The following is a 24,857-nucleotide window of genomic DNA, read 5'->3' as shown; positions in this document are numbered from 1 at the left end:
GTAAAAATGAAGAAACTAATCACTAGTTGTGTATTTACTTACATAAAACAAATGAACACCTTGTTACCAGTTACATGTACTTACTATTATAATAACAATAAAATTAATTACATGCAAGTAACCCCAGTTTTCATCACAAATGAGTGCAAACCACTTCACAAATACTGCATGTTTCTTTCTGTAGGTGTCAAGCCTAAAGTAGCCCTTAAATAGCATTTCTACATTTCACAGCCACAACATCCTATACCCATCATGCTTTGCCTATGATAATGGCAGCCTTAGAAGCAGATAAGTGGCTTTGATAGATTCAAGTGGGAACCTAATACCTCCTATGGATTGCCTTATTGCTCCTCTAAGTGTAGAATGCCTTTATCAAACTTGCTTGCTTAGAGCCAGAGTCACATGTTCAGCGCTCTACCTAGCAATCACAAAACATTAGAGACGTTTCACATGTGTGCTGCATTTCTGTCAGCTGTGTCAACAGACAGCCTATTCAGTCGGGCAAAACTCTCTGTTTCACTGCCATAAAGGAATGAGATGGGGGAGGAAGAAGAGGTGGAGGCCGTCAGTCAGCAAACAGCAGGTCTGCATACAAAGAGCACTCGAATCCATCACATATGATGGCTGGCAAGAGAGTAAAAAAGCAAAAGAAGCACTTGGACTGTGATATCCAAGTTTATCCAGTCCATGCATGGTAGTGTAAGAAAGGTGTGGCATTATATATGCTGCAGAATGATTCATTCGATTTTATTGTATCATACTGACTAAAGTGAATGCTTGGTTAAGTGCAATAAAGAATTGGGCTGCCTGAAAAGACCTGTAATGTTATCAGTAGCCGAGTGATCTCATCGTTACTGAGGGCAGGCAGGTGGGGTGTGTGAATGAAGAAAGAGAGCTAGATAGACACTGCCTGGCCAAAGTTTGCTCCTGCCAGAACAGGGAGGCTCCTGTCATTGAAAACTCGATCCGATTAAACTTGAGCCCTTGAACTTTGAGATTATACCTAGCTGGTTCAGAAATTAAGATCTGGTGTTTATTCAGGTTGCAAACATTTAAAGAATACCCCCATTCATTCCAACTTCATTTAAGCTGACTCAAGCATTCATGTTTAGTTGCAAAGTACAAGTATGTCGCACAAGGACATAAGAAGCAAGGAAGCAGCAAAGTTATCCGATTTGTTCCAGAAGAAACTTTTTGCACAGTGCATAGTGCCAGTTCTTCTTTGTCTTCTTAACTTGCTCTGCTGGGCTTTAGCAAACTCACAGGACTACATGGAGCCTTAAGGGTGTCACGTGAGAAAGAAGAGACTTACTCCTTTAAAAACAGACAAGGAAAAACTGCTTTTCACAGGCTCGGGCTGTTTTATTTGACCTTCTTGGCCTTATTTTTCATTCATCATTGATCCGCAACACCTGACTTTAGCTGGATAGCTTAAGGCTCCGATATAGGAGGTGAGAGAAAGGAAATGGATAGCTCACTTCAGATTGCCCATGGCTGTCGGTGTAGGGTGGCCCATAGATCAGCACTGTTATATACTCAACATTGTAAAAGCTCTGCAGTTAGTTCTTAAAGAAAGAACATGCATAAGAAACTAGGCAAGTAGATAAAGCACGACTTAGTTGATGTTTTTTTAACTAGATTTTTACATTTTCAAAAGAGTTTGGAGTCAGTGAGATTTTTTTTTTTTTCAAGAAATGAATACTTTTATTCAGCAAGGACACATTAAATATAAACAGACAATAAAAACACATAATGTTACAAAAGATTTAGATTTAAAATAAATGCTGTTCTTTTGAACTTTCTCTTCAGAATCAAGAAAACGGGTCACTGTTTCAACAAAAATACTTAGCAGCACAACTGTTTTTTAACAACGAAAACAAAAAAGTTTTAAAGTGAAAAAAAAGTTTAAAGTAAATTATGGATTTTTGAAAATGACCTTTCATGCAGTGTGTAACACAGCTCTAAGTGAATGAAAAAATCCTGCAAAGTTTTAAATCTGAAAGTGCACATTGTATAAAGTTATTGTCTCTCAAAAGAAAAAGTCTGAATCATTGAAGCAATTTGTTTTTAAAACGAATTCCAAGCCGTTTCAAGTTGGCGCTCTTTTCCGTGTTGGTCTGAATGAAAATGCAAAATAAGTCATTGCCACTAGGTGGCGCTTTTGGAGTGGAAAAAACAGTGGTTTAACCGGTAACGCTTTACACAAAGCAGCCCTGCACAAAAGCTGCTTTATCAGGCGTTACAGGCATGATGAAATTAAAATAAAACCAATCGAACCAATCGCATGCACATTATAAGACTATGAAAGTATTTTTTGACCTTACATGCATGTCAACCTGTTGTTGGTGACACCCAAAACAAAAATATGAACCTTTCATTACCCATAATAGGGGCACTTCAGTGATTATAAGAAACTCTGATCATAATCAGATTCTGATGTTTACCATGCCATAAAGGTTTTAACTTAAAAAGATAATAGCATTCTCAAAAGTCACTTGATCTGAGATATCATTCATGTTGTAGCACAAATAATGAGGGATGAGTTACATATATAATTTTAATGCTTAGGCGGGGATTTGTTTTAATCCCTTGCCACAAGTACGAGCAATAGTAATTGCAATTCTTGTCTTGACAGTGTCATAAATCATCTTTAAGGTTGTTAAACTGAACTTTGTAAAAGATTCGTTTAGCGTGTGGAGAGGTTTAAGTGTACTGAACTGAGGGTGCGTTGAGAAATTGTTTGTGCAAGACTTTAAATCTTAGACATTTATTTAAAATAAATGTCTGTAGATATTTGGCTGAGAAGGACAAATAACGAAGAAAAAGAAATAACGAAGACGAACGAGCGTGTGTTTCTGTGAGCGGCTAGCAGGGTATGAGAATGTGTCAAATGGAGTCAGAAGAGCATAACGATAGATGCAGACGAGAATGAGGTGGTAGCAGAAGAGAGATAGGGTGAGACAGAAAATGAGCTTTGTCTCTGCCAAACGACTGTCCATGCTTGAGTGCTCATTTGGATGACTGGGGGATACACACAGAAGAAAAGCAGCTCCTCCAAACTCAAAAGGCCGCTGCTGAAAAAGCAGTCAACAGAATGACTTCAACACACAAGCACACTCCTACTGACGCCTGATGCTGAAAGACCATACTAAGCTAAAATTCACTTCATATTTTTTGTAGGGATGCACAGAAATTTTGCCCTAAAAAAATTAAAGCTAAAAAAAATTAAATTTTTGGTACTTTTGGTGTGATGCTCTGCTCAACATTCCGCTCTATGAATGTGCGTTCTGCTCATGTACTGCTTGCTCATGTTCACCAGAAAAACTATGTCAGATAACGCGGCAACAGGAAATCTCTATATGTGTTATATGTGGTATGTGCAATAGCGCTACTGTGCTGTAACATGGCCACACTGGTAAACTTACGCTACCCACTCATGACGCTATGCTCTTGTTCACATGCTCTGATAATATACATTATTTTGATTATTAGTCAAAAAATATAAATAAATAAATGATAATGAATTAAATATATTTTACGTCAAATTTTATTGCGCTATTTTCAATAAAAAATTTATAGATTTTTTTATTTTTTATTATTCAGTATCATTTTATGTCAAATTACTGAGTTACATCAAAAAGTCTCACAAAAAATATTTTATTTATATATATGTATATACAATGCATTTTCGTTTTCTGTTTTAAGCCAAGTGCATCCAGAATTTTCGGTTTTGACCCAGAATTTTAATTTCAGTGCATCCCTAATTTACTGTCTACTTTTAGCATTTCTGATGAAACTAATAAGTGAACTAATGAAGAAACTAAATAGTTACAGTTCATTTCTTCATACTGACAAATCTGGTGCCAAAACTTCTTGTCATTCTATAAAGAAAATGTATATACATTTTAATACGAATTGTGTGTGTGTGAAATTATAAGTATAAACATTTCAAACTAACCTATAATCTAATTAAATATTAGATAATACAAATCCCATCTAATTAAAAACATTCAAAAAGAGTTTGGACTCCAAAGCATTGCATATTTACATTTTTTTTAATATTTAAATATTATCGTAAAATAAAATTAATAAAATAATGGAACTCTGACTTATGAATATACCAATAGCATGGATTTACCAGCTGAACTGCCCATCAATTGTCTTCTAGAAGTCTGGTTGAGTGAACTGCATATGAATTGACGTGTATTTACCTAACAGTAAACATTCCCAACAGGATTCCATTTCATTAACACAAGTATTTTACAATACTAACCAACCTTACTAAGATGAAGCTTTTGTAATAAAAAAGCTTCAGGCATTCATCAGCATTAAAGCTCAAGCTTAAATGTTGGTACAGTCTTCAGTGCAACATTTTTATAGTTTATATTTCATATCTACCAAAATATTTCCCCAATGTTGAATCCTTTATCTACAAACTAGCAACAGAGGTAGCCTGGTTTAGTTCAAACAAGAATTGGAATTTGGAAATTCCGCACAAACGTCTTGGCGCATTCAAACACAATCCGTACAATCTGTAATTGTGATGATTCACTCAGTGTATAAAAGTTGTTTCTGAGGTATTCTGCCACACCTTTCCCTCCACTGTGGTTGAGGAAGTTGTGAAACCTGCCCCGAAGCTATAGAATATGATGACGGAAATACAGCAGGTCTTTCTTTCTGACTTCTTTTTTCTGTTCATTTCTTCACCCCGAAGCGAGACATTTCACAGCAAGCTGAGTGCTTCAATGAACAACAAGAGCTGCTCGCACTGACTCAACATGGCTGACCTTGCACATAGGTGTGTGTGTGTGCATATTTGTGTGTGCAAAGAGAGAAAGAAAGGAAGCTAATTTCATTCTCAGACTGGTTCGACATCCCCAGTGACTGATTAGATCATGAGAAAACCATGACTACACCATCTCCACACTGAGTTCACAAGCATGAACGGTTTCTGATCTTGACTTGACATGTTAAAGTTTGGTGCTGGTTGAGAGTATCAAGGGCCATGATGATGGGAATGTTAAGTAGATTGGGTAATAGCACAGCCTCCATGTAGCCTTTCCTCTTCTGTTTCTCAACTTTCCCAAAATGGGGGTCAGAGAGAAGGGTCTGGTTGGACACATGGCTCGAGTTCCTGGTATGAGTTCACCAAAATGCTGTGAGCTGATGGTCATACAACCCAATCCAGCTTGGGTCATTTCCAGTTCACTGTCACTTGAAATCTTAAAAATATCTGTCATAAAAAATATTAACTATCTTATAAATTATTATGTACACTATAATAATCAGAATATGTATTTTTCAAAAAAATAATGCCTGTTCTACCACTATGATGCAATTAAAATGCAATTAAATTACTGCAATTAAAAACAATATAGTTCAAAAGTTTGGGGTCTGTAAGATATTTTGCTGTTTTCAAAAGATGATATGCTCACCAAAACAGCATGATGTAGTATTAAACAGCAATGATGTTAAAATTTTAAAGTAGAAATGTGTATTCTTAAAATATATTTTTTAAGGATAAAAAGTTCAAAAGAACAGTATTTATTTAAAATATAAACCATATTTAATAACATTATAAAATGTCGAACTTGCTTCTTCTTTATGCACACATTCAAACACATGGCACAGTTTCAGTTTGAGAAATTACAAATGGTATGTGAATAAAAAGCTGCCAATTACACCAAATTAGAAAGCCAGAAAAGGATTACCAGGGTTGTCAAATAGAGGATTATGATATGTAAAACCCTGTTTATCCCTAGTACTCATTTTCAGAAAGAGACAAGTTGCCTTAAAAAAAACTGTCAATATCATGGTGTTGTTTTTGTTGGGTTTTTTTTGGATGAGGATGCGTAATAAGCCAGAAGACCGCAGCTCCTGTAAACACAGTTGATGTTCGCAGAACTGCTGTGAATATCATCAAAGCAAAGCCTGACTAACTCTGAGCAATTCTCTGACCTTCAGAGAGTGACTCTACACTGCTTTACATACGTAGTGGAGGTGGTGGAAGCAGAAGAATAAGTTAGGGCAGCTTAAGACGTGTATTCCCCTGGTCTGCACTTTAAAAAGTGGTCCGTTTCTTTTTGAACTGGCTTGGTTAATTCTGTTTGCTTGGTTCCTGCATTCCTCAGCCTTCTTAGGCCTCTTGCTCACATGCTTATATAAACTTTCTCAGCGATTTTTCTCTCCACCTCCCGCTTTACCCTTTTCTCAATCTTTTTCTTTCCTGAGACTCCAGAGAAATAGTTGAGATTCCAGTGTCAGAACCAGGAGTATTATGAGGGAACCCTCGGCTAAGCTCCCATCACTCTATCTCACCCCTCCTTTCCCAACTTCAATCATATCATGCTCTCGGTTCCCAGACTTTTTTCAGGGACTTTAATAGGGCTCTACCCCACTTTATTTTCACTTTAGGCAAGCGGCCTTAAAGAATACTTGAACTATAAATTAACTCAATTATTACTTCATAAAACCATGAATAATATCTGGCCTCAGAAGAAGGATTTGGGCCACTATTTTATTCGAACTGTCCTGCCAACATTTTTACTGGTGCCACTGCCAATATATATATAATAAATGATCATTTTTTTTTTTTTTTTGACATTAATGACTTCAGTGGATGGGTAGTATTTGCAACCACAAAAAAAAACTATATATTTCAGTTTACAATGCATAAAAATTAATGTAGTCCAGTGGGCTACCCTTAATGTTGAGCCCTAAATATTCAGAGTACTGTATGAACTTTATACATTTTAAAAAACAATAAATGCATGTGTGGGAAAAGATTGATTCTATACTAAAATTATTTTGGAAACCAACACAGATCTAGTTTAGAAAAAAAAAAGAGACTGCCACTGCCAAGGTTATCGGCCTCTTAATAGTGGATTGAGGAAGCAATTAAAGAACGAGTGCTTGATGACTTAAACACTGGCACACAAAAGCCATCTTATCTGCAGGGCATCCTGGACAACTGATTACAGCACAGCCTCTTGAGTAAACCCTCTATTTCCGTGTTACGCATCATTGCGTCTTCACTATATCGTCCAGGCTAAGAAAGCAACTATCAACCTGACTAACATCCGGCTGGAGGGAAAAATCATACTTAGGAGAAACACAATGATTTGACCGACTTAATATAGCTCGCTCTCTCGCTCTACATATCACACCAATCTCAACATCTTAAAAGCTGAGGGTGATCGGAAATCACTGTATTTGCAAAACAAACCAGTTATGACATAAAAATATATACTGCAATCCTGAGAAAAAAAATGGCTAAGCTTGCTCACAAAAAGAGAGCAAGAAAAAGAAGAGGAAATTCGTCAAAGAAACCAGGGGAGTTTTTCCTGCCTGCTTTAGCCCATTAATTCCAGCTGAGAGCTTCTTTTGACCCTTGCCCAGACAGATCCCATTGTCCAGAAGACCTTGTTTTTTTGCAGAGGCCTGGCAGTGAGCATTGCCTGTTTATTTAAATATCATGTTTGTACTTCAAGCATGCTCTTTCCCCCATGAATTGACTCCAATCTCTGAGCCCTTCCTGATAACGAACGTCTGTCCTCCGTTATAACAACATTTTTTCAAAGCATGAAATAGCTGCCCAGTGACATGGTCGGCACTGGCATTATCACCAGGCTGCCGCATTAGCGTCCCAGCTCATGCCGGAGAGCTTTTCTCTCCTCTTTTGGGAAGGCTGATAAGACTATGAAGTCAGAGTATGTTTCATATGGGGTGCTGCCTTGACATTTTGAAAGCCTCACTTCTTTTTTCCCTCTCACTTTTCTATTTATAAATGTGTTCTCCTTGGAGTGTTTCTGTGTGGCGAGGATCAAAGGCGTTTAAAATATTGCAGGGAGGAGTCTGGCGAGGCAGTAAAACACAGGGAATAAAAAAGTCATTTGGTTCCAACCCCAGATGTTTGACTCTTAACTAGGCTCCTAATTACACCTTTACATATCATTACGAACGCGAATTTATACCTAACCGTTATCTAGGGGCAAAGCTGTGCAACCGACATTCCAAAACAAACACAGGCACTGTGATATTGGTTTACATTAGACCGTTCATAACAAATGAACCAGTCTAAATGAAGGCGTATGTTTCTACTTTGTTGTTTCTGAGGGAGTTTACATGAACAATCTTATGACTACAAACCTGAAAATGTGCAAAGCGTTAAAGCAAGGCAAGCCAGATTGCAGCAAAGAAAACATAAAAAAAGGCAATATACATTATCCTAATGCTGTTTTTACCTGCTATTTGAAAAGTTTAACACCAAAACACACTGGGGGCTGCATGAAAAAACTAAAAACTAAATTAAAGCCGAAATCACAATATAGCCCAATTATCAGATTTCAAAGACTACAGTGTAATTAAACAAACATACGAGCAGATCATTTCAGAGAGAAGTGTGGGACTGTTCTTTTACATATTAACAGCTCATGATACTGTGTTTTAAAGCCAGGGTGCTGTTTTGTACAACAGACAACCTCTTTGTAATGGGACGATGCAATGATTTGTCATGCTTTTTTTCGAATGTTGGTCTGTGCTGCCAAAATGCACACAATTTGTCTAATAGAGTTATACGCTGTTAGTAGTTTGCAAAACAGGTGCAAGTTTATATCAAAAAGCACTGCAGTTTCGCTGAACGCTCAATGATGCAATGATTCGTTGTGCCTTTGTGGCAAGCTGTTGTGATTATCCATCAAGCTCAGAAGCCCAACAGTGAAATAAAAAGCATTCATCTTCATTTCTCATTTCTAACCTCTGAGTGGAAAAGCCGTGGGTGTGACATTCATAATCCCAGGATGTGTGATGCTAAAACGTCAGTTAACTTTGACGCACAGTCAGATACATTTTGGGAGCACATGCATCATACAGTTTGTCTCGCGTCAGTGGTTAGCGTCTCTGGTTTCGCACTCTGCTTCCACCGGAGCTGTGTTTACATCTGCTGTCACTCGCCTTGGATTTATGTAAAAAATCGGTGACATCACAGGGGAACGGCGAGCGTTGCAACATCGCCCACCGTAATGGGAATTGGCATGGCTGAGAGCTGGACCGTGGCATATGGAATTAGAGTATGAAATACTGGCTTAACGTCAAACCATCAATCCTGTAGCGCACATCTCGAAGACCAAAAACACTCCACTTCTGGTTTATTTTTGGCATGAGCCAGTCTTCTTTCACTCAACTGGCTTTTATTTGAGGAACATTAAAATGACAAGAGCATGAGTTCCCAAAAATGGGACCTGATAGTCAGAGACGGCAGTCGACTTTTAACGAGGGAAAGTGTGCTTTTCATTTAGCACCCTACAATCAACTCCTGATCCTGCATTCCAGAATCTGGTTGCCCCAGCAACACGGCTCAAGCCGAGACTACACGGAGTCAGCCAGTCTTATACCCTCTGCAAAAAATGGAAAAGTAGTAGTCACACTCCTAAAAGATGAAAAAGGTGATGAGATGGCGAGATGGGTAACAGAAGAGAATAGTCACACAATAGGCTCAATATTTTGACACTTGGTCAACATGCATAAGAGCAAAATAAAAAACCAGAGCAAAATGAGCCAGATAGGGCAACAGAATTATTATAAGAAAGAAAAACTCACACCTGACCACTTTTATTCAGATAACCCCTTTCCACTTATCTCTGCCCAGGCCAACCGAGAGGTAGCCAAACATGAAGACAAAGCCGCCTGCACATTCCTCTGTTATCTGGCATCAGAAAGAATCAGCCAACCTTTCTCCCCACAGGAAGGGCATATAGGGGATACAGCACAAAGAGAAGCACATGCACACTCTCATACTAGTGCTTTGTACATCAAACTAATTCATTTCTTCAAAAAATGCTGTTCCACTAGTTGAAGGAACAGCAGCCAATACCTTCCAAGCAAGAAGAGAAACATTTTTAATATAGGTTGAAAACTACTTTTTAGTACGAAACTACTCTAATAGTGTTTTCTATATCACTTAGGCTATATAATGTATGGGCCCTGTGATATCCATTTAATTCGTTTTTTCTAAAATTCTTTAAAAAATAGTTTTTCCATTTTTTTATTGTTATTTTTCAGACCTTTTTTTTTTTTTCATTTGAATTTTTCTAGACTCTGGGTCCTATCATACACCCGGCGCAATGCGACGCAGTGTGTTTGCTAGTTCCAGTCCGGCGGCGTTTGCATTTTCCAGTCCAGCTCCACGTCGTTTAATTAGCAAATGCATTTGCGCCCATTTGTGTGCCCATAGGTGTGCTGGTCTAAAAAAGAGGTGTATTCAGGTGCATTGCTCTTTTAAGGAGCTGAAAATAGACTGTGCCATGGACCAACTCAAACCTGGTCTAAAGTCTAAAGTCAATGGCACAATATTTTTTTGTTACTTAAAGAGCGAGGTAGTAAATGTGGTAGAAAATGTGCCTCTGGGCGGCTCCACAGTGCACGTTGAAGGCTACATAAATATACAAATTTAATGATGGTTAGTCATTGCGTGTATTAGAATTACTTAGAATGATGAATGAAATTGGCAAATTAATTGAACAATCATGCCAATACACACACATATATTAAAACTGACTCATCGCACGGAGCTATTTGAAAGCCTGCATCCAACGGAGATGACTGAAAGATTGACTGGCCACTTAACAGATAATTTCAGCAAAACATCACTCGTTGAATTTTTAATAAGTCAGTGTATTTTATAATGTTACTTATTTTCGAATTGTTCAGCCAAATGGAGCACTGAGGGTAGAGGCAGCAATGTCCTCCGCTGGCGTTAGGTCTGGGGTGGCTGAAGATGGCCCTCCTCACGTGGCCACCTGCTTTTTTTTATTAGCAGCGAGCTTTTGTTTCCCCCGTCTCCTGACGTCATTGTACCTTTTTCGGCATTGTAAAGCCATTCTTCTGATGCCAGAAGACGAGGACACAATCACTGCTACTTCATCCCACGCTTTCTTCACCTCAGGAAGCTTTTGTGGATTCCTGCTTGTCCTGTAGATGATCTGCTTGCAAGCTTTAACTTTGCACATGATCAGATCAGTTTCTTCACTTAAAAAGCGTTCAGCTTTTCCACAAAAAAATTCCACCATGTAAATAGCGATCGGCCATGGCATGAGCGCATCTCACTCTTAAAGGGAATGGAAGATGACACTCTGATTGGTTTATTGAACGTTATGCCCATTACATATTAAGAGAACAGGGACAACCCATTCCAGAAATGCGCCCCGGCTCACGGACCGTTTTTCCGTACTTAAAATACCAAAAGTGGATTTGGAAATGCCCTAAGTGCACCTGCGCCGTGCGCTTTACACTTTGCGTTTAGATCGTTAAAATAGGGCCATCTGTTTTAATAGTTAAATTAACTTTTATTCATCAAAAAGTATGACTAATTAATTGAAATCATGAAATTTACAATATTTAACAGCAATTTATTAAAAGTTTAACAAAAAATACATTTTAAGGCCCTGCAAAATGTGTTTTATTTTTCTGATAAATACATTTTGGTTAAAAAAAAAATCTGTTAAATGTTCCTTTAAAAATAATGTTTTAATAAAAACTGTATTATTAGCAGTAGTGCTATCATTAAATTTCTGCCACCAAACTTTTATTTTGATGAGTTGCTTTAAAATCCTTCATGTTTTTGTTTGTGTATGATATGATGATAGAAATGGTCAAATGAAGTGATTCTCTGAATAGTTGTAGATATTTTGTTCATGTGTTGGTGTACTCAAACACAATATATTTAGACAGCAGAGGCTGAAAACTCCACGAGTATCACGCATACTTCAGTATGTGTGTGTTAAACGAAAATGGTGTCTGCACCATTCATTCACACAGAGACATGCAGAACGTGCAGAATTAATATTTAAATGTATTTTGGGGCTTAATATTCACAGACACTAGTCCATATCATGTTTTGATTTAAGTGTATTGACCCACTTTTGATGTATACATCCCAAATTTTTCTAATTCCGTGTTAAATGGTTAAATTTGTTTCTATGACTGGATTCTGTGATTCTGTCCGCATTTTCTGCATGGTGGAAATCATAGGGCCCTATATTACTATTTAGTGAAGCCACAAAACCACTACTGAATCTACAAAGCATACAACAAGACCACTAAGGTTCAAATCGTAAACCAATGAATTATGATCTGGTTCTTTTTAGGGAAATTAAAAACAGGCAGAGCAGTGTAGTTGGATTCTAAAATCAATGAATCTTACAGGGTCTTTTCAGGAAAAGCCAAAACATACGGCCCAACCACTGAAGTCTTATTCCTGACCTAATGACACTTATGAGCCAGTTCTTAGAAGTGCAATTCTGTTCTGCAAATATTTCTTCTCCAAAAGTGCTAAAAGTATAGTTAATGAACAGAGTACTTCATTTGCATTAGCAAGTATCAAGTGGACAGAGTTTTCAAAAATGCTGCACTTGCTACTACAAAAGTGCATTTTGAAATGTACTAAAAAGATAGTGGGGTTGTGAGTCTTCAAAGAGAATTCAAAAAAGGCTTGCCAGAGCATATGGACTTAAAAGAGTGAAAGATGTTAACAGTTATGTTAATAAAATGAGGGGCCAAGAACATAAATTAAAATGCATTTAGAGTCTTGAGTGTTTGAAGATTTTGGCTTTCACTAGTGAATAATCAATCTCTGAAACAACTAACTAGAAGTTGTAAATGTTCTATCTTATAAAAGTATTGTTGTATTACAAGTCAGGCTACATTTTCTGATCATCAGTCACATGGTCACTGGCTTTCTATGCTGCTTCATGCACAAACAGATATTTTTGTGCAGCGAGTCAGGGGGATTAGACATGGTTGCATGCTCAGCATTATGGGGCACTCTCTGACCTAATGGTGTCTGGCTCAAGCAGGTATGTCTGTATCCCGATGTCTGAGTAGGTACGTCCCAATTTTCGTACTACTCCATGCTATTTTATAGTAGTGTGAGCTAGGGCTGCACGATGTGTTGTTTAAGCATCGATATCGCGATGTACAAATCCACGATAGTCACATCGCAGGATGTGCGATGTAGGCTGTCGTAGTTGATCCGTTATTCATTAACGCCTATTTATATTGCACCTGTCACCGGCCTGAGAGAGAGAGCGCGCGCGCAAAGCCCCGGCTGCACGCTCAATGTCTTCAAACAACACGAGCGCTGACTTGCTCTCTCTCCCTCGCGCATATTAATCAATTGACACGATGGTGTCGATGTTTAAATCATTTAAAATGAGAACGTAAGTTTGCTCACCCCATTTTTGTTTGTAAGAATATTTTTTTATTTCATATCGCAATATATATCGCAGAAAAATTAAATATCGCAATGTAAATTTTTCCCAATATCGTGCAGCCCTAGTGTCAGCAGTCTGTTCACACTGAAAAATCCAAATAAGAAGTACACTTCAAATGTCTGGATGATGCACCTTTTTATAACTGAAAATGTAGAGTATATCATTTGGGACACTTTTTACCGATCATGGCATCAGCATGTGGATGTAAAATAAAAAAACGTTTTTATTGTTTTTTTTTTCCACATAGTTGAGAAACGGTGATCTCTGTGATTTTAACAAAAAGTGGATCCAGTTGTTTGATGGTTATTTGGCTTATACTTTGGGATATTAAATAATAACTAGGGTTGGGTATAGATTGGGTTTTTTACGATACCGGTGCCATTTCGATACTTAAATGGTACCGGTGCCTAAACGGTGCCTGAACTGACACTTAGAGAGAGAAAAAAAGCCACAAAAAACTATGGATAACATTAAAGAACATTACAAAATATTTTAAATAAATCCATAGCTTTCACACACTCCTTGGATGCCCTCATTTCCCAAGCTTCCCTTACGCTAAGGCAAATAAATGTATTTCATGATCTGGGTCATTGTTTAATACAAAACCACACACAATGTTTCTACTGTATTTTTGTCAATAACTCTGATATTTAGTTAAAATGAGTGCTGTCTGTCATTGACTTTAAGCAGTTTTGTGCATGACCGTAGTGTGTCAGTAGAAAATATCAGTTTACATTTCCAAACATTCATTTTGCCATTAATTTCAATAATCATCTAGTGATATTTTTGAAAGCACAAGCAGATTTCTTTGTGGAGCACCGGCTGTTGTCAGACTGCTTGTGCATTCAAAAATATTGCTAGATGATTATTAAAATAAATGGCAAAATAAATGTTTGGAAATGTAAACTGATATTTTCTACTGACACACTACAGCAAAATATATAAATAACTGGCTGAACACCATTCTTTTGGGTGAAAATACTAATGTGCCTAAAACTTTTGCACAGTAGTGCATGTATAAAGTATGTATAATTAGATTAAGTATATTTAAATAAGTATAATTAAAGTAGGAATTCATATGTGTTAAGGGCTAGATTTTCGCTGGAGGAAACAGCTGTGGTGTGATGAGCGGTGAACGGCGAGAAAACTTTACAGCAGATGAGAAACTGATTGCTCCCCCATTACCTTTTGTAAACTGTATTAATGACAAGGAACTGCACAGATACAGATATTACAGGTTATAATAATAATACTGAAATAAATTCAATGCGGGCTACTGTTTATCAAGTACAGAGGCATTTTCTTAAATTTAATGATCTGAAAAATGTGGCTACTCGGCATCTCAATGTAGGTGACCCCTGCAAACTTTCGCAAGAGGTGTAAATTGCTATATCACATCTTGCATGGTCAGCTGGGCAAACAATCTGAGCTGCTTTCGTTACGGAGCAAATTAATAATATAAAACAGAACTGTACAATTCTCAGAACGCAAATGAGAAAACTGCATGGAAGATGTGTTCCTTTAAAATGTGCTTTAGCAGGAGGTGTTAGGATTAAAATGAAAGGTTAAACCTAATTGAGCATACAATGCTCAGAATTTAAGAGCTGCTCAAAATTTGAGCTCCTTTGCACCACCTTTAATAAGCTGCTTCCTGAAAGAAGTTTTTGATTGATCCCATTAAAAATAGCAAAACCAGACTTTCATTTCAAGGTAAAAATATATTTATGGATTGGTTTATTTATGTTTTGGTTGATTTGGTAGAATTTGGTAGAAAGGCACAAGGTTCTTTGAGCAGCTCTGGTGACACCAATCAATTGAGCGCATACCACAATGAATTGTGCATCTGTGCTTGTGTGTGTGTGTCATCTTTACAAACACACACATGGCAGAATGTCCCTGACTTGAGCATTAAGGACTCACCAGAGCCCATTATAGCCCTTTGCTCTTGACATGTTTGTGAGAATCACACATGTAAACACTGCAGGAGGTTCTACAGACCGAGTTCTAGCTTTGCTATTTACTGCTGAGATGGAAAAGCAGACCAAATCACACCAAAAAAGACACACAACCTCAAGTAACCGTTCTATTTTAAATCACTAATCGGATCGTGTTTGAGTTTTATTGTGTCAGTAATAGTTTAATTCATACTGTGTTTCTCAGAACTGAGGTTTTTGAGGGAAGATTTTGCTCCGCTCAGACAAACAAAAATACATCTATGGGAAGACGGGATATATGACGGAAGCCTCATATTCCTACAAGACGGAACTACTGGAGTCAAACATGTAGGGCTGAGGCGAAATGAACAACAGAAAACATTTAATTTGCACATTCCTTGCCCCCCTGTGGAGTCTGCAAAAGTAGAGAATAAAATTTGCAGACAACACAAACACATTGTAAATATAGTGCAAAGCAACAAATATGGCACAGATGTATCTCAGGCTTTCTTTTGGTGCTCATTCTCATAAAACATGACTAAAGGTACACCCATGGCCAATGGTGACCCCACAATCTTGAAATACCTATTTAGTGCAAAACAACAAATGGGTCTTTATAACTATCCTCTAGCCTTGCTTTAAAGAATGACTCCTTCCTTAAAATGAGATATTCGTCCCACATGTAGTGACCTCAAACCTGAACACATCCTACCCATCCCTCTTCTAATCTTTCCATTCCAAAGAGAGCTGCTGTTACGTCAACGTAGCGCCATTTTGGAGAGTATCCACTGAACGCAAACAGAGTGCGCTACGTTGACTCGGAGGAGACATATTTTTGAATGAAGTTGATATTTTTATTTTCTTTGCATATAAAAAGTATTATTTTAGATTTGTAAAATTACGGTTGATCCTCTGATGTCACATGGTTTATTTTACAGATCTCGTTGCTACGTTTCTGGTTGTTGATCGTGCTACTTATGTTGCTGTCTATGGGAGAGTCAGGGAGCTCTCAGCATGCATCAAAAATATATTTAATTTGTGTTCCAAAGATGAACGGAGGAATTACGGGTTTGGAAGAACATAAGGGTAATTAATTAATGACAAAATGTACATTTTGGGGTGGAGTAACCCTAGGGCTGTGATGGTCACCGCCCGTGGTGGTCGGTTGCCACCAGCAGTAGTGCAGGTCATGCACTCTATAACAAGCATAATACAAAGTTTTGTATGCAAGTGTAATAACAGTAATAGTTGCAAATTACACAGTGTTTTCTTTAGATTGGCAGGTTTGAGCGCAGGAAAATACAGTTTATTCTGCTTTCAGCAAATTAATTTTGTGTTGGACGATGGGCCTTGTTGGGAAACCAAATAATACATTGGCGATCTGGAGCCATCTCCTTTCAAGTCACTCTTCTGCGTTTGTTCAAGTGTCTTCAATTTCCCGTGATCGCAAACACCTGGCTTGTCAGGTTTCGTGAGGCTTTCTCCAAACTGGCTAAATACAAACGAGACAGCGATAAATGGTAGATGTTAACAAGAAATGTGGGAACGATTCCTATTTCAAAGAGAGTTAATTCACCCGCTTGCATGGCGGTGGAACAGTGAACCCTGTCTACACCAGAAGCAACATCACTGTGTCGCAACAGGTCAAGTCTGCCGAGTGTCTACACAGTACATCTGAACTGAAAGTGCCACCAGCGGTAGTTGGTCCATTTACCATCACAGCCCTAAGTAACCCTTTAATTCAAGAAAAACGCTTAATATTCACAGTCTTGTGAGCTTTGGGTATATGAGGCCTTCATTTTTTACTGGGTGGCCAATAGTTGCACTGTGTCAAAGACTTCCAGAATTCCAGTCTGCTTATTTTAAGCTTTTGGCACAGGTGCTTTGAGGGGTCAGGGCAGCTGGGAGAGGTATTAATACATTCTTTGTATAAAGATAATGAGGCCAGATGTTGACTTTTGAAATGTGTTTGCTTCAAAAAGCACCATTCCCTGGCTCTCAGCGGCACATATTCATAGACGTTAAGTACCCTATGGCCTACATAACAAAATAATCCATAAATGAGAAATAGCCGGAGCTTGATTTGATTATTTATAAAGAAAAATAGACAGAGAGAAAGAATCAAGTACAAAAATATGTGTGCATTGAAGTACGGGGTGGGGAGCAATCCTCTTAATACCACGGCAACTAGTGTGGAATGTCTACAGCAGGTCCGAGAGACAGCTGCTCCATCTGTTCCTCCCATCAGTTCTCTCTCCTCCGGTGCAAAAATGAAAAGAATCAGGATTCTCTTCATCAGCTCTCTCAAAACTGAAGTATCCAACTGATGCCACACAAAATAATATGAACCCCTCCTTCTGTACACCCAAAAAAACACCTCTAATACAGCAGTCCTTTCACATTTGCACTGTTCATATCACTGGCCACTTTTATGCATAGGAGATTTGTTTCTTGAATAATTCATGACCTGACAAAACATCCCCCGCTAGCCCGCCCCGGTCATGAACGGATAAAAGGAAAAGGAAGATAACTTACCAGTTTCTTCATCAATAGTAAAGATCCCCAGACCCGAGCCATCCCGAATGGAGTAACGGATTTCTCCATCTCTTCCTTTATCCTCATCCTGAGCTGTGATTTTCATCACTGATGTTCCAGTGGGCACATCCTCTTTGATAAATCCCTTATCCACAAATGATGGGAACAATGGCCTGTAGAGATTCTCGTTTACGTCCACAACCTCCACCTCAATGTGACAACTTGAGGACAAAGATATCGGCTTCCCTTTGTCCTTTGCCCTTGCTGTGAGACTGTACACTTGCTTTTTCTCGTAATCCAGATTCTGCACGATTCGTACGGCACCACTCAATTTGTCTACTTCAAATTTCCCATCCCCGTTGTCAGCGAGGCTGTATCGTACCTGGCTAGATGGCCCAACATCTGGGTCGTGAGCTTCTAGCCACATTATAACAGTACCAATGGGCAGATCCTCACGTACTCTCACCTGATAATTCGGTGGAATAAATTTGGGAGGGTTGTCGTTTACATCCTCCAGTGTGATTTTAAGCAGCACAGTCGAGACAAGTTGAGGTTCACCAGTGGCCTGGTCGCGAGCTGCTATCTTGAGAATAAAACTGGATTGCACTTCACGGTCTAGAGGCTTCTTCACCGTAACGATCCCTGTTTCAATATCAATAGCAAATTGATCTGTGTCTGCCAATATGGAGTATCTGACCACACCATTATCACCAAGATCTTTATCTTTTGCTTCAACTTGAATGATCTCTGTGCCCACCAGAGTGCTCTCACTGATGTCCACCGAGTATGTGTCCTGTAAAAACTGTGGGCTGATGTCGTTAGCATCCAGGATCTTTACATCCAGCAGACGTGAAGATGACTTCTGGGGTATTCCAAGGTCATACACAGTAATGTTCAATGTATAGTGATCAGTTGTTTCTCTATCAAGAGGTGCGTACACTTTGAGCCATCCGCTGTCCATGTCAATCACAAAACGACTTTCAACGTCACCCCCAGAGACAACATAAACCAGTTTTCCATTAAAACTGCTGTCAGAATCCGTGGCACTAAGATGGACAATCCTTGCTCCAACAGGCAAGTCTTCCTTGACCTCAATCACACTGGGAAAAGTTTCTGCAAACTGGGGCGCAGCGCGGTTCACAGAGTGAAAGTCTTGGAAGTGGTCTTCGGGTTCGTTTTGGCTGTGGATCTTGCTTCCTTGCAGAAGCTTTTCTGCCAGCATGCTGGCAACTCCAGTATCAACACATTTCACTTGGACTGGTTTACGCGCCGTAACGACAGTAATGTTCAAAAACATGGGCTGCGTTTCATGTTCTCCATCACTGGCTATGATCTGCAAACTGTGATAGGACACTTTTGCTGCCTCACCCTCACTCAAAGTCTGCTTTAAGGACAGAACGCCTGAGTTTGGATTTATTTCAAACAAATTCAAGTCATTCCCAGCTTTTATTCTGTATCTCACCAACTGCAACTCATCAGCATCGATAGCAGACACAGTTGTGATATGCTCACTAACACCATGGTCTCTTGGCACAGTTACGTCACAATCCACATTCTCAAAAAGTGGCTTGTTGTCGTTCAAGTTGTTAAGTGTGACTGTAACCTGAGTTTCCACCTCACGTCGAAAAGGGGCACCCCAATCTGACGCCCGCACTTTCAAGGTATAAATCCTTGGCATCAGTTCATAATTCAAAATCTCTGAACTACTGATGACACCAGAGAAGTAGTCAATGACAAATGGCTGGGGATTCACATTGGCAATGCTGTAAGTGACATATCCATTTTCCCCACTGTCTAAATCAGTGGCCTTCACTGTCAGTACACTAGTACCTATGGGCATATTTTCATCAATGCTTCCTTTGTAAGATGTCTGTTTGAACTCTGGGCCGTTGTTGTTCACGTCGATCACATTGATAATTACTTTTGCGGATGCTTTTTTGTCGCTGGTCATAACTTCTAATTCATATCTGTTCACAGAGTCTGCATGAAGGGGCCCAGCTGTTGTAATCAAGCCTGAATCTGCATTGATGGCAAAATGATTTTTATCCAATTTGTGTCTAAATGCATACTTAAGTTGAGGATACTTTGGCACAGCTGTTACCATTACAACAGGTGTGTTCAGTGGTGCAAATTCACTCACATTGACTCTGTAAGTAGTTTGACTGAACTTAGGAGGCCCTGTTTTAAAGTGGGGGGACATGACATGGATGACCTTTGCGGATGAAAACTGGGGTGGACTTCCTTTGTCTTTGGCTTGCAGTGTTAGATTGTATCCAAAGGGCTGACTATCCCAGTCGACTTGCTTAACTGCTTTGATTTTATATTCTTTACTCCCTGGACTTGTTCGCATGGCTTTAAACTGCTGAAGAGGGTCGCCCGCAACCACACTGAGAGAAGCTATCTCACCATTAGCACCTTGGTCACTGTCTTCCACAGTCACAACAGCATAAGTAGGGTCCTTGTCAGTGTCTGAGTGTGCTAGGGTTACAGCAGTGATGACCGGAGCATGCTCATTGGCCTGCTCCACTCGTACCGTTAACTTAGCCATGCTGCTAAATCCACTGCTACCATACAGTTTCATGCCTCGGTCCACTGCTAAAATCTCTAATTCATACTGCTTTGTCTCAGAGTAGTCCAGCTTTCCGGTTAGTGTAACTACACCACTTGTGGGGTGAACCGAAAACATGTCCGTCCATTCTCTGAAGCTGTAGTAGTACTCTCCGTTTGTACCGATATCAGCATCCGTCGCCATCACCTTGGCTACACTTGTGCGGATAGCTGTGTTTTCTGGTAAAGATATGCTGTAAGCGGTTGGGGAGAACAGTGGCCGAAGATCATTTGTGTCCAGTACCTGAATCCTGACTCGTGTTCGTGCCTCAGCATCTGAATTCTTTTCCATGGCTTTGACTGTGAGAATATAATGGTCTCTAACCTCCCGGTTAAGAATGGCACTGCTACCTCCTTTGGTCCTTATTCGCAAAAAACTAAAGTCTCCCAATTGATAGTCCTCAGCTTTGAACAGGTTCTCATTGTCTCCCGACACGATTTTGTACCGTATTTCCCAGGTAGGATCTGTGATGTAGATTCCCATTTTGACAGGACTTTCCACATAGGTCTTAGCAGCAGAGTTCTCATAAATGGTAGCATTGTAAACAGACTGGGTAAACAGAGGGACGGGGGCAGTGTCGAGGCTTTGGATCCCAATGCAGCTGCACAGGAGCAGCAGAACCACCAGCAGTGAAGTCACGTGGTTCTGCATGATTGCAGCACACTCCTCACCGAAACTGCAGAGAAAAAAAAAGAGAGAAAAAGTTAAGATAACACTGCTCCACTTTTAATAGATTTAGCACATTTGGGACACATTTAAATGATCTGAATCATTCATTAGACAACTTTGTATCTAGCACTACTTATATTATCATTAAGAAGGTATTCATGGGTGGAAGCAGATAAGAAACTGACAGACAACTTTTAAATATCCGTTTAAGGCATATCATCACTCAAAACAAATATGATTAGTGCATCTGCATCCACAGACACAGCCGCTGACTATTTGTCTATATTTCCAACTTCACCATAGACACCATGACAGCAGATAGGCCAAATGATGAATTGTTGTGAACACTGTGAGGATGGAAGTGCCTTTTGTGTATACACATCAAATCACATTACACTGCCTCCTGAATAAATTATACATTATTCTCACAGCCTCCCATCCTGTGATACAACTTATTCAGCAAAGAACAATACAATGTGTACAGAGCTATGTATTCAATAGTGTTCATAACATAAGTAGAAAAACATTAACAAGTAAGTCAATGAATATGAAAAGCTTATCAATCGCAAAAAAATATTTTTATCTCTGCTTTTACCTGCATTATTTATCAGAACTCCCTGAAACATTATAAATAAATGCTTATTACCTATTTAATCATATGTATTAGTGGTAATAAATGCATCAGGCATAATATAGTGGTTCGTAGCATTCGTAATATTGTTTATCCTATCTTCTGCTATGCTGCATATCAGGAACGTGCAATTTGCATGGCTAACCATGTTATACAAATCTCTAGAAAACTTTCAGCGTTCGTTTTATCGATTCGCATTTGCTAAAATACGCACGTTTTCTTCTGGCTTGACGACGAAAGACGACGCAATAATGTTTAAATTCCTAACATACAACATTTAACATTTAATAAGCGGGTTTGTGTGCAAAGCTTTTTACAACAGAGGACTTCACACTCCGCGAGAGCGTGCTCGAGATTTCCAAATCTCCTCGCGACTATTCGTGCCCTCCAGCATATAAAAAACAGCAATACGCTCACAGTCGTTAAAATGACGTTTAGTTAAGAAATGAAATAAATATGACTGAATTTTATCAGCGACACCAAAGGACCATACTAAACAACCTACTAAATGAATTGTTTACATCACAAGAACCTCAGTGTTAACTCTCCTAGATATACGGCAAGTTAGCCTATGGAATGGAAACAAAATACCAAAGTAACAAAAGACGGGCTTCTGCTCCGTTGTTAAAGTGTATCCCCATCCCCCAGTCCGTCAGTTCCTATTCATTTCACGTCGCCACACTGATGCCTACATGCGTTGGCCAGATGTATGAACTGTTCCCATTTGAAAACAATTAGCTGACCACTCTAGACCGCTTATCTTAAATAATTCAACTGCAACTGAACACACTGAATATTCCAACAGCTTTGCCAAGCTACGGTCAACTTCAAAGCTGCCCTATTTCCACTACGGACAGCAGTGAAGGACTCCCAACAGCAACTTAACACCGCGAGCTGACTTGAAACTTTTACGCATTTCTGAAATATCCAAAAACTAGAACAAGTCCAAAAAGCCCTCGCGCAATTTTAAGACTTTCGAAATCTTACATACCTATTTCAGTCCTAACGTCCTTTGTTTGGCGGCTTTTCATGAAGTTTATAAGTTCCGAATCTCTGCATGGTACCGACACTCTCAGTCGCTCTCTCTGCTCACTGAACTATCAGATCCGCATACACACACAAAGCGCTCTTAGTATCTCTCCGCGCTCCTTGCCCAGCGCACGGATCTACTTCCTATTGGCATGAAGATGAAACGGCCGTCGCTCTCCCCTCACAGTAGGACGGGAGAAGTCTTTGATGTTATATTTTATGTGCCAAACCTGTGTCTCTAATGAAGAAATATGCTGAATCACGCGTTTTTAAAACAAAGCAGATAAATTATCTCCATATCTTTTAGCATTTGAGATCCTCATGATGATAAAGTCCTACACGCAAGGTACATATACATGACCTATCAATAAGGATATCAAAGTAACAACGGTATCTCGGTAGCATACCAAGTCAACAGAAAAATTAAAAAGATACATCAATGGCAGTGTTTTTTTTTTTTTTTTCGACTCACGCGACTGGGTAGCCTACTCTGTTAAAGTCATTCGCAAATAAACAGCTACACACAACTCATTCAAACTTCGCCATTATTAATTATTAATAATTATAAAAGGTGAATATGTGTCAAAACCTCACATTTATAGATTCGATCGTCCAGTGTAATTGCAGACGGTACCAAACACAAAAAAGAGAAAACCATGTCAGCATAATTTTTAATCGAATAACTCATATGCTATATCTTATTCAAATCAAAGTAACATTTAATTACCATTTTCTTGATTATTAAGCCTATTGCTATAAGAACCCTGAAAAACTAAAATCAAGAAATCCTAGTTCTATTGTCTTTTTTTCTGCTACTTCTTGTCATTTTTCTTATTCTATTATTGGTTCACAATGTCTTTATTTATTTCAGAACGTCAGACAATATTTGCTTAATTAAGAAGTTGGTTATTGCTAATATTCGCTGTTGTGTTGCGAATCGTATCACTTTCCGTGCTGGTATACTCCATACATTCTTTACATGTTGAGGTGTAATTATTTAATAAATAAAAAAAAATAAAAATAAAAACAATTCTAAAGCAATGTTTCATACCACATGGAAACCGGGGAAAAGTTGTATCGCCAGACGGAAAATCTTTTTTAAAGCGTGGCCCCAAGCACACACATGCACTCTGTTGCTCGCGAATGATGGCGCTGTCTCACTGCTGTGCCAGAGGGCGAGCGATCCACGAGGCTGTGTGCTCTAAACCTCAATCTGTGCAACTCACTTCTTAATGCTTACATCCAGTTGCTTGTGTCCATTGCCTATGCATGACCATATAATCGCCTATTATGCATAATGACGTTGTTAATAACAGTGATATTTATTGCTGGTTAAGTAGCACAAGTAAAGGAGTAGTGGTTGTAGTAACAGTTGTAGATGCAGTAATGCTGTTTTACCTTTTTTCTACAATGCATTTTGTGCTAAAAGTAGTTGCATTCGTTGAAAAGCTATTGTGAAAGAGGCTCACCAGATTCAGCGGGCAACAGCCTCCGCTCCAAAGTTGCGTCTAAATGATCTCCAGGATGGGTTGGCAAAAAGAGTATGTGAGCATATCTTCGCATGGAGATTAAGTCAAAACTCGTAATAAATCCGGCTCACGGTGTAGTAGCTCCTACATTTCCTTACGTATCCAAAAATCCTCGTGAGCAGGATTCCACGCGGCAGAGACTATCCACAACACTCACTAAGCGCTCGTGCGCTCAAGCAGTAGAGGAGGCGCGCGGATCCTCCGGGATGCCTGGCTGGCTTTCCACCGCTGTGACGTCACCGCTCTCCCGGGGGAGTCGATCATTTGAGTCTGTGATCTCACCTCTACCTTACGCTTTGACGTTTTGCACTGACATTGAAGGCTGTTTATCGAATTATCAGCATAATGGAACTTTGTAACTTTAGACTCCAGCTGTCAGTGGCGATCCATTACATTAGGATCAATGAAGTAGAGCATCCTGCCCCACAGTTAGACTTTTTATTCAGTTTAATAGTTTAGTTTTCTGCCCAATCTCAGAATTGTAAACATCTTGATTGTATAAAGTTAATTTATTGACCTTTGTGTTTGAAGCTTTATTATAGCCGAAACGTGGAATGCTGCTTAAATAAGAACACCTGATGTTCATTAAGTTTGGACTCATAAAACATTTGCCCTGGGGACTCTGTGAATGAGATACATCAGGTCCCTTGTGTG

At 39.1% G+C, this 24,857-nt stretch overlaps 1 protein-coding gene across 10 annotated transcripts in view; it reads right to left on the bottom strand.

The window, feature by feature from the left end:
- LOC127948646 (protocadherin Fat 1) overlaps positions 1–24,430 on the bottom strand; it is an 85,620-nt gene extending 61,190 nt beyond the window's left edge. For 3 of the 10 annotated variants that reach the window (XR_008152143.1, XR_008152142.1, XM_052545230.1), the window contains exons 1-2: positions 24,144–24,381; positions 17,738–21,021 (exon numbers count right to left, since the gene is read on the bottom strand). Coding sequence is in view for 8 of the 10 variants with exons in the window: in XM_052545230.1 (XP_052401190.1) it covers positions 17,738–20,996 (3,259 nt within the window). In the remaining 2 variants the exon portion in view is untranslated. Of the gene's footprint in view, positions 1–17,737; positions 21,022–22,636; positions 22,778–24,143 lie in introns of those variants that run through there. The other 7 variants (XM_052545231.1, XM_052545227.1, XM_052545226.1 and 4 more) reach the window with 4 other exon arrangements.
- Positions 24,431–24,857: the final 427 nt, after the last annotated feature.

This window comes from Carassius gibelio, chromosome B1 (assembly GCF_023724105.1).
Source record: "Carassius gibelio isolate Cgi1373 ecotype wild population from Czech Republic chromosome B1, carGib1.2-hapl.c, whole genome shotgun sequence".
Lineage (NCBI taxonomy): Eukaryota > Metazoa > Chordata > Actinopteri > Cypriniformes > Cyprinidae > Carassius > Carassius gibelio.
The sequence above is the reverse complement of the archived record's forward strand: the minus strand, read 5'-3'. Positions and strand labels throughout refer to the sequence as shown.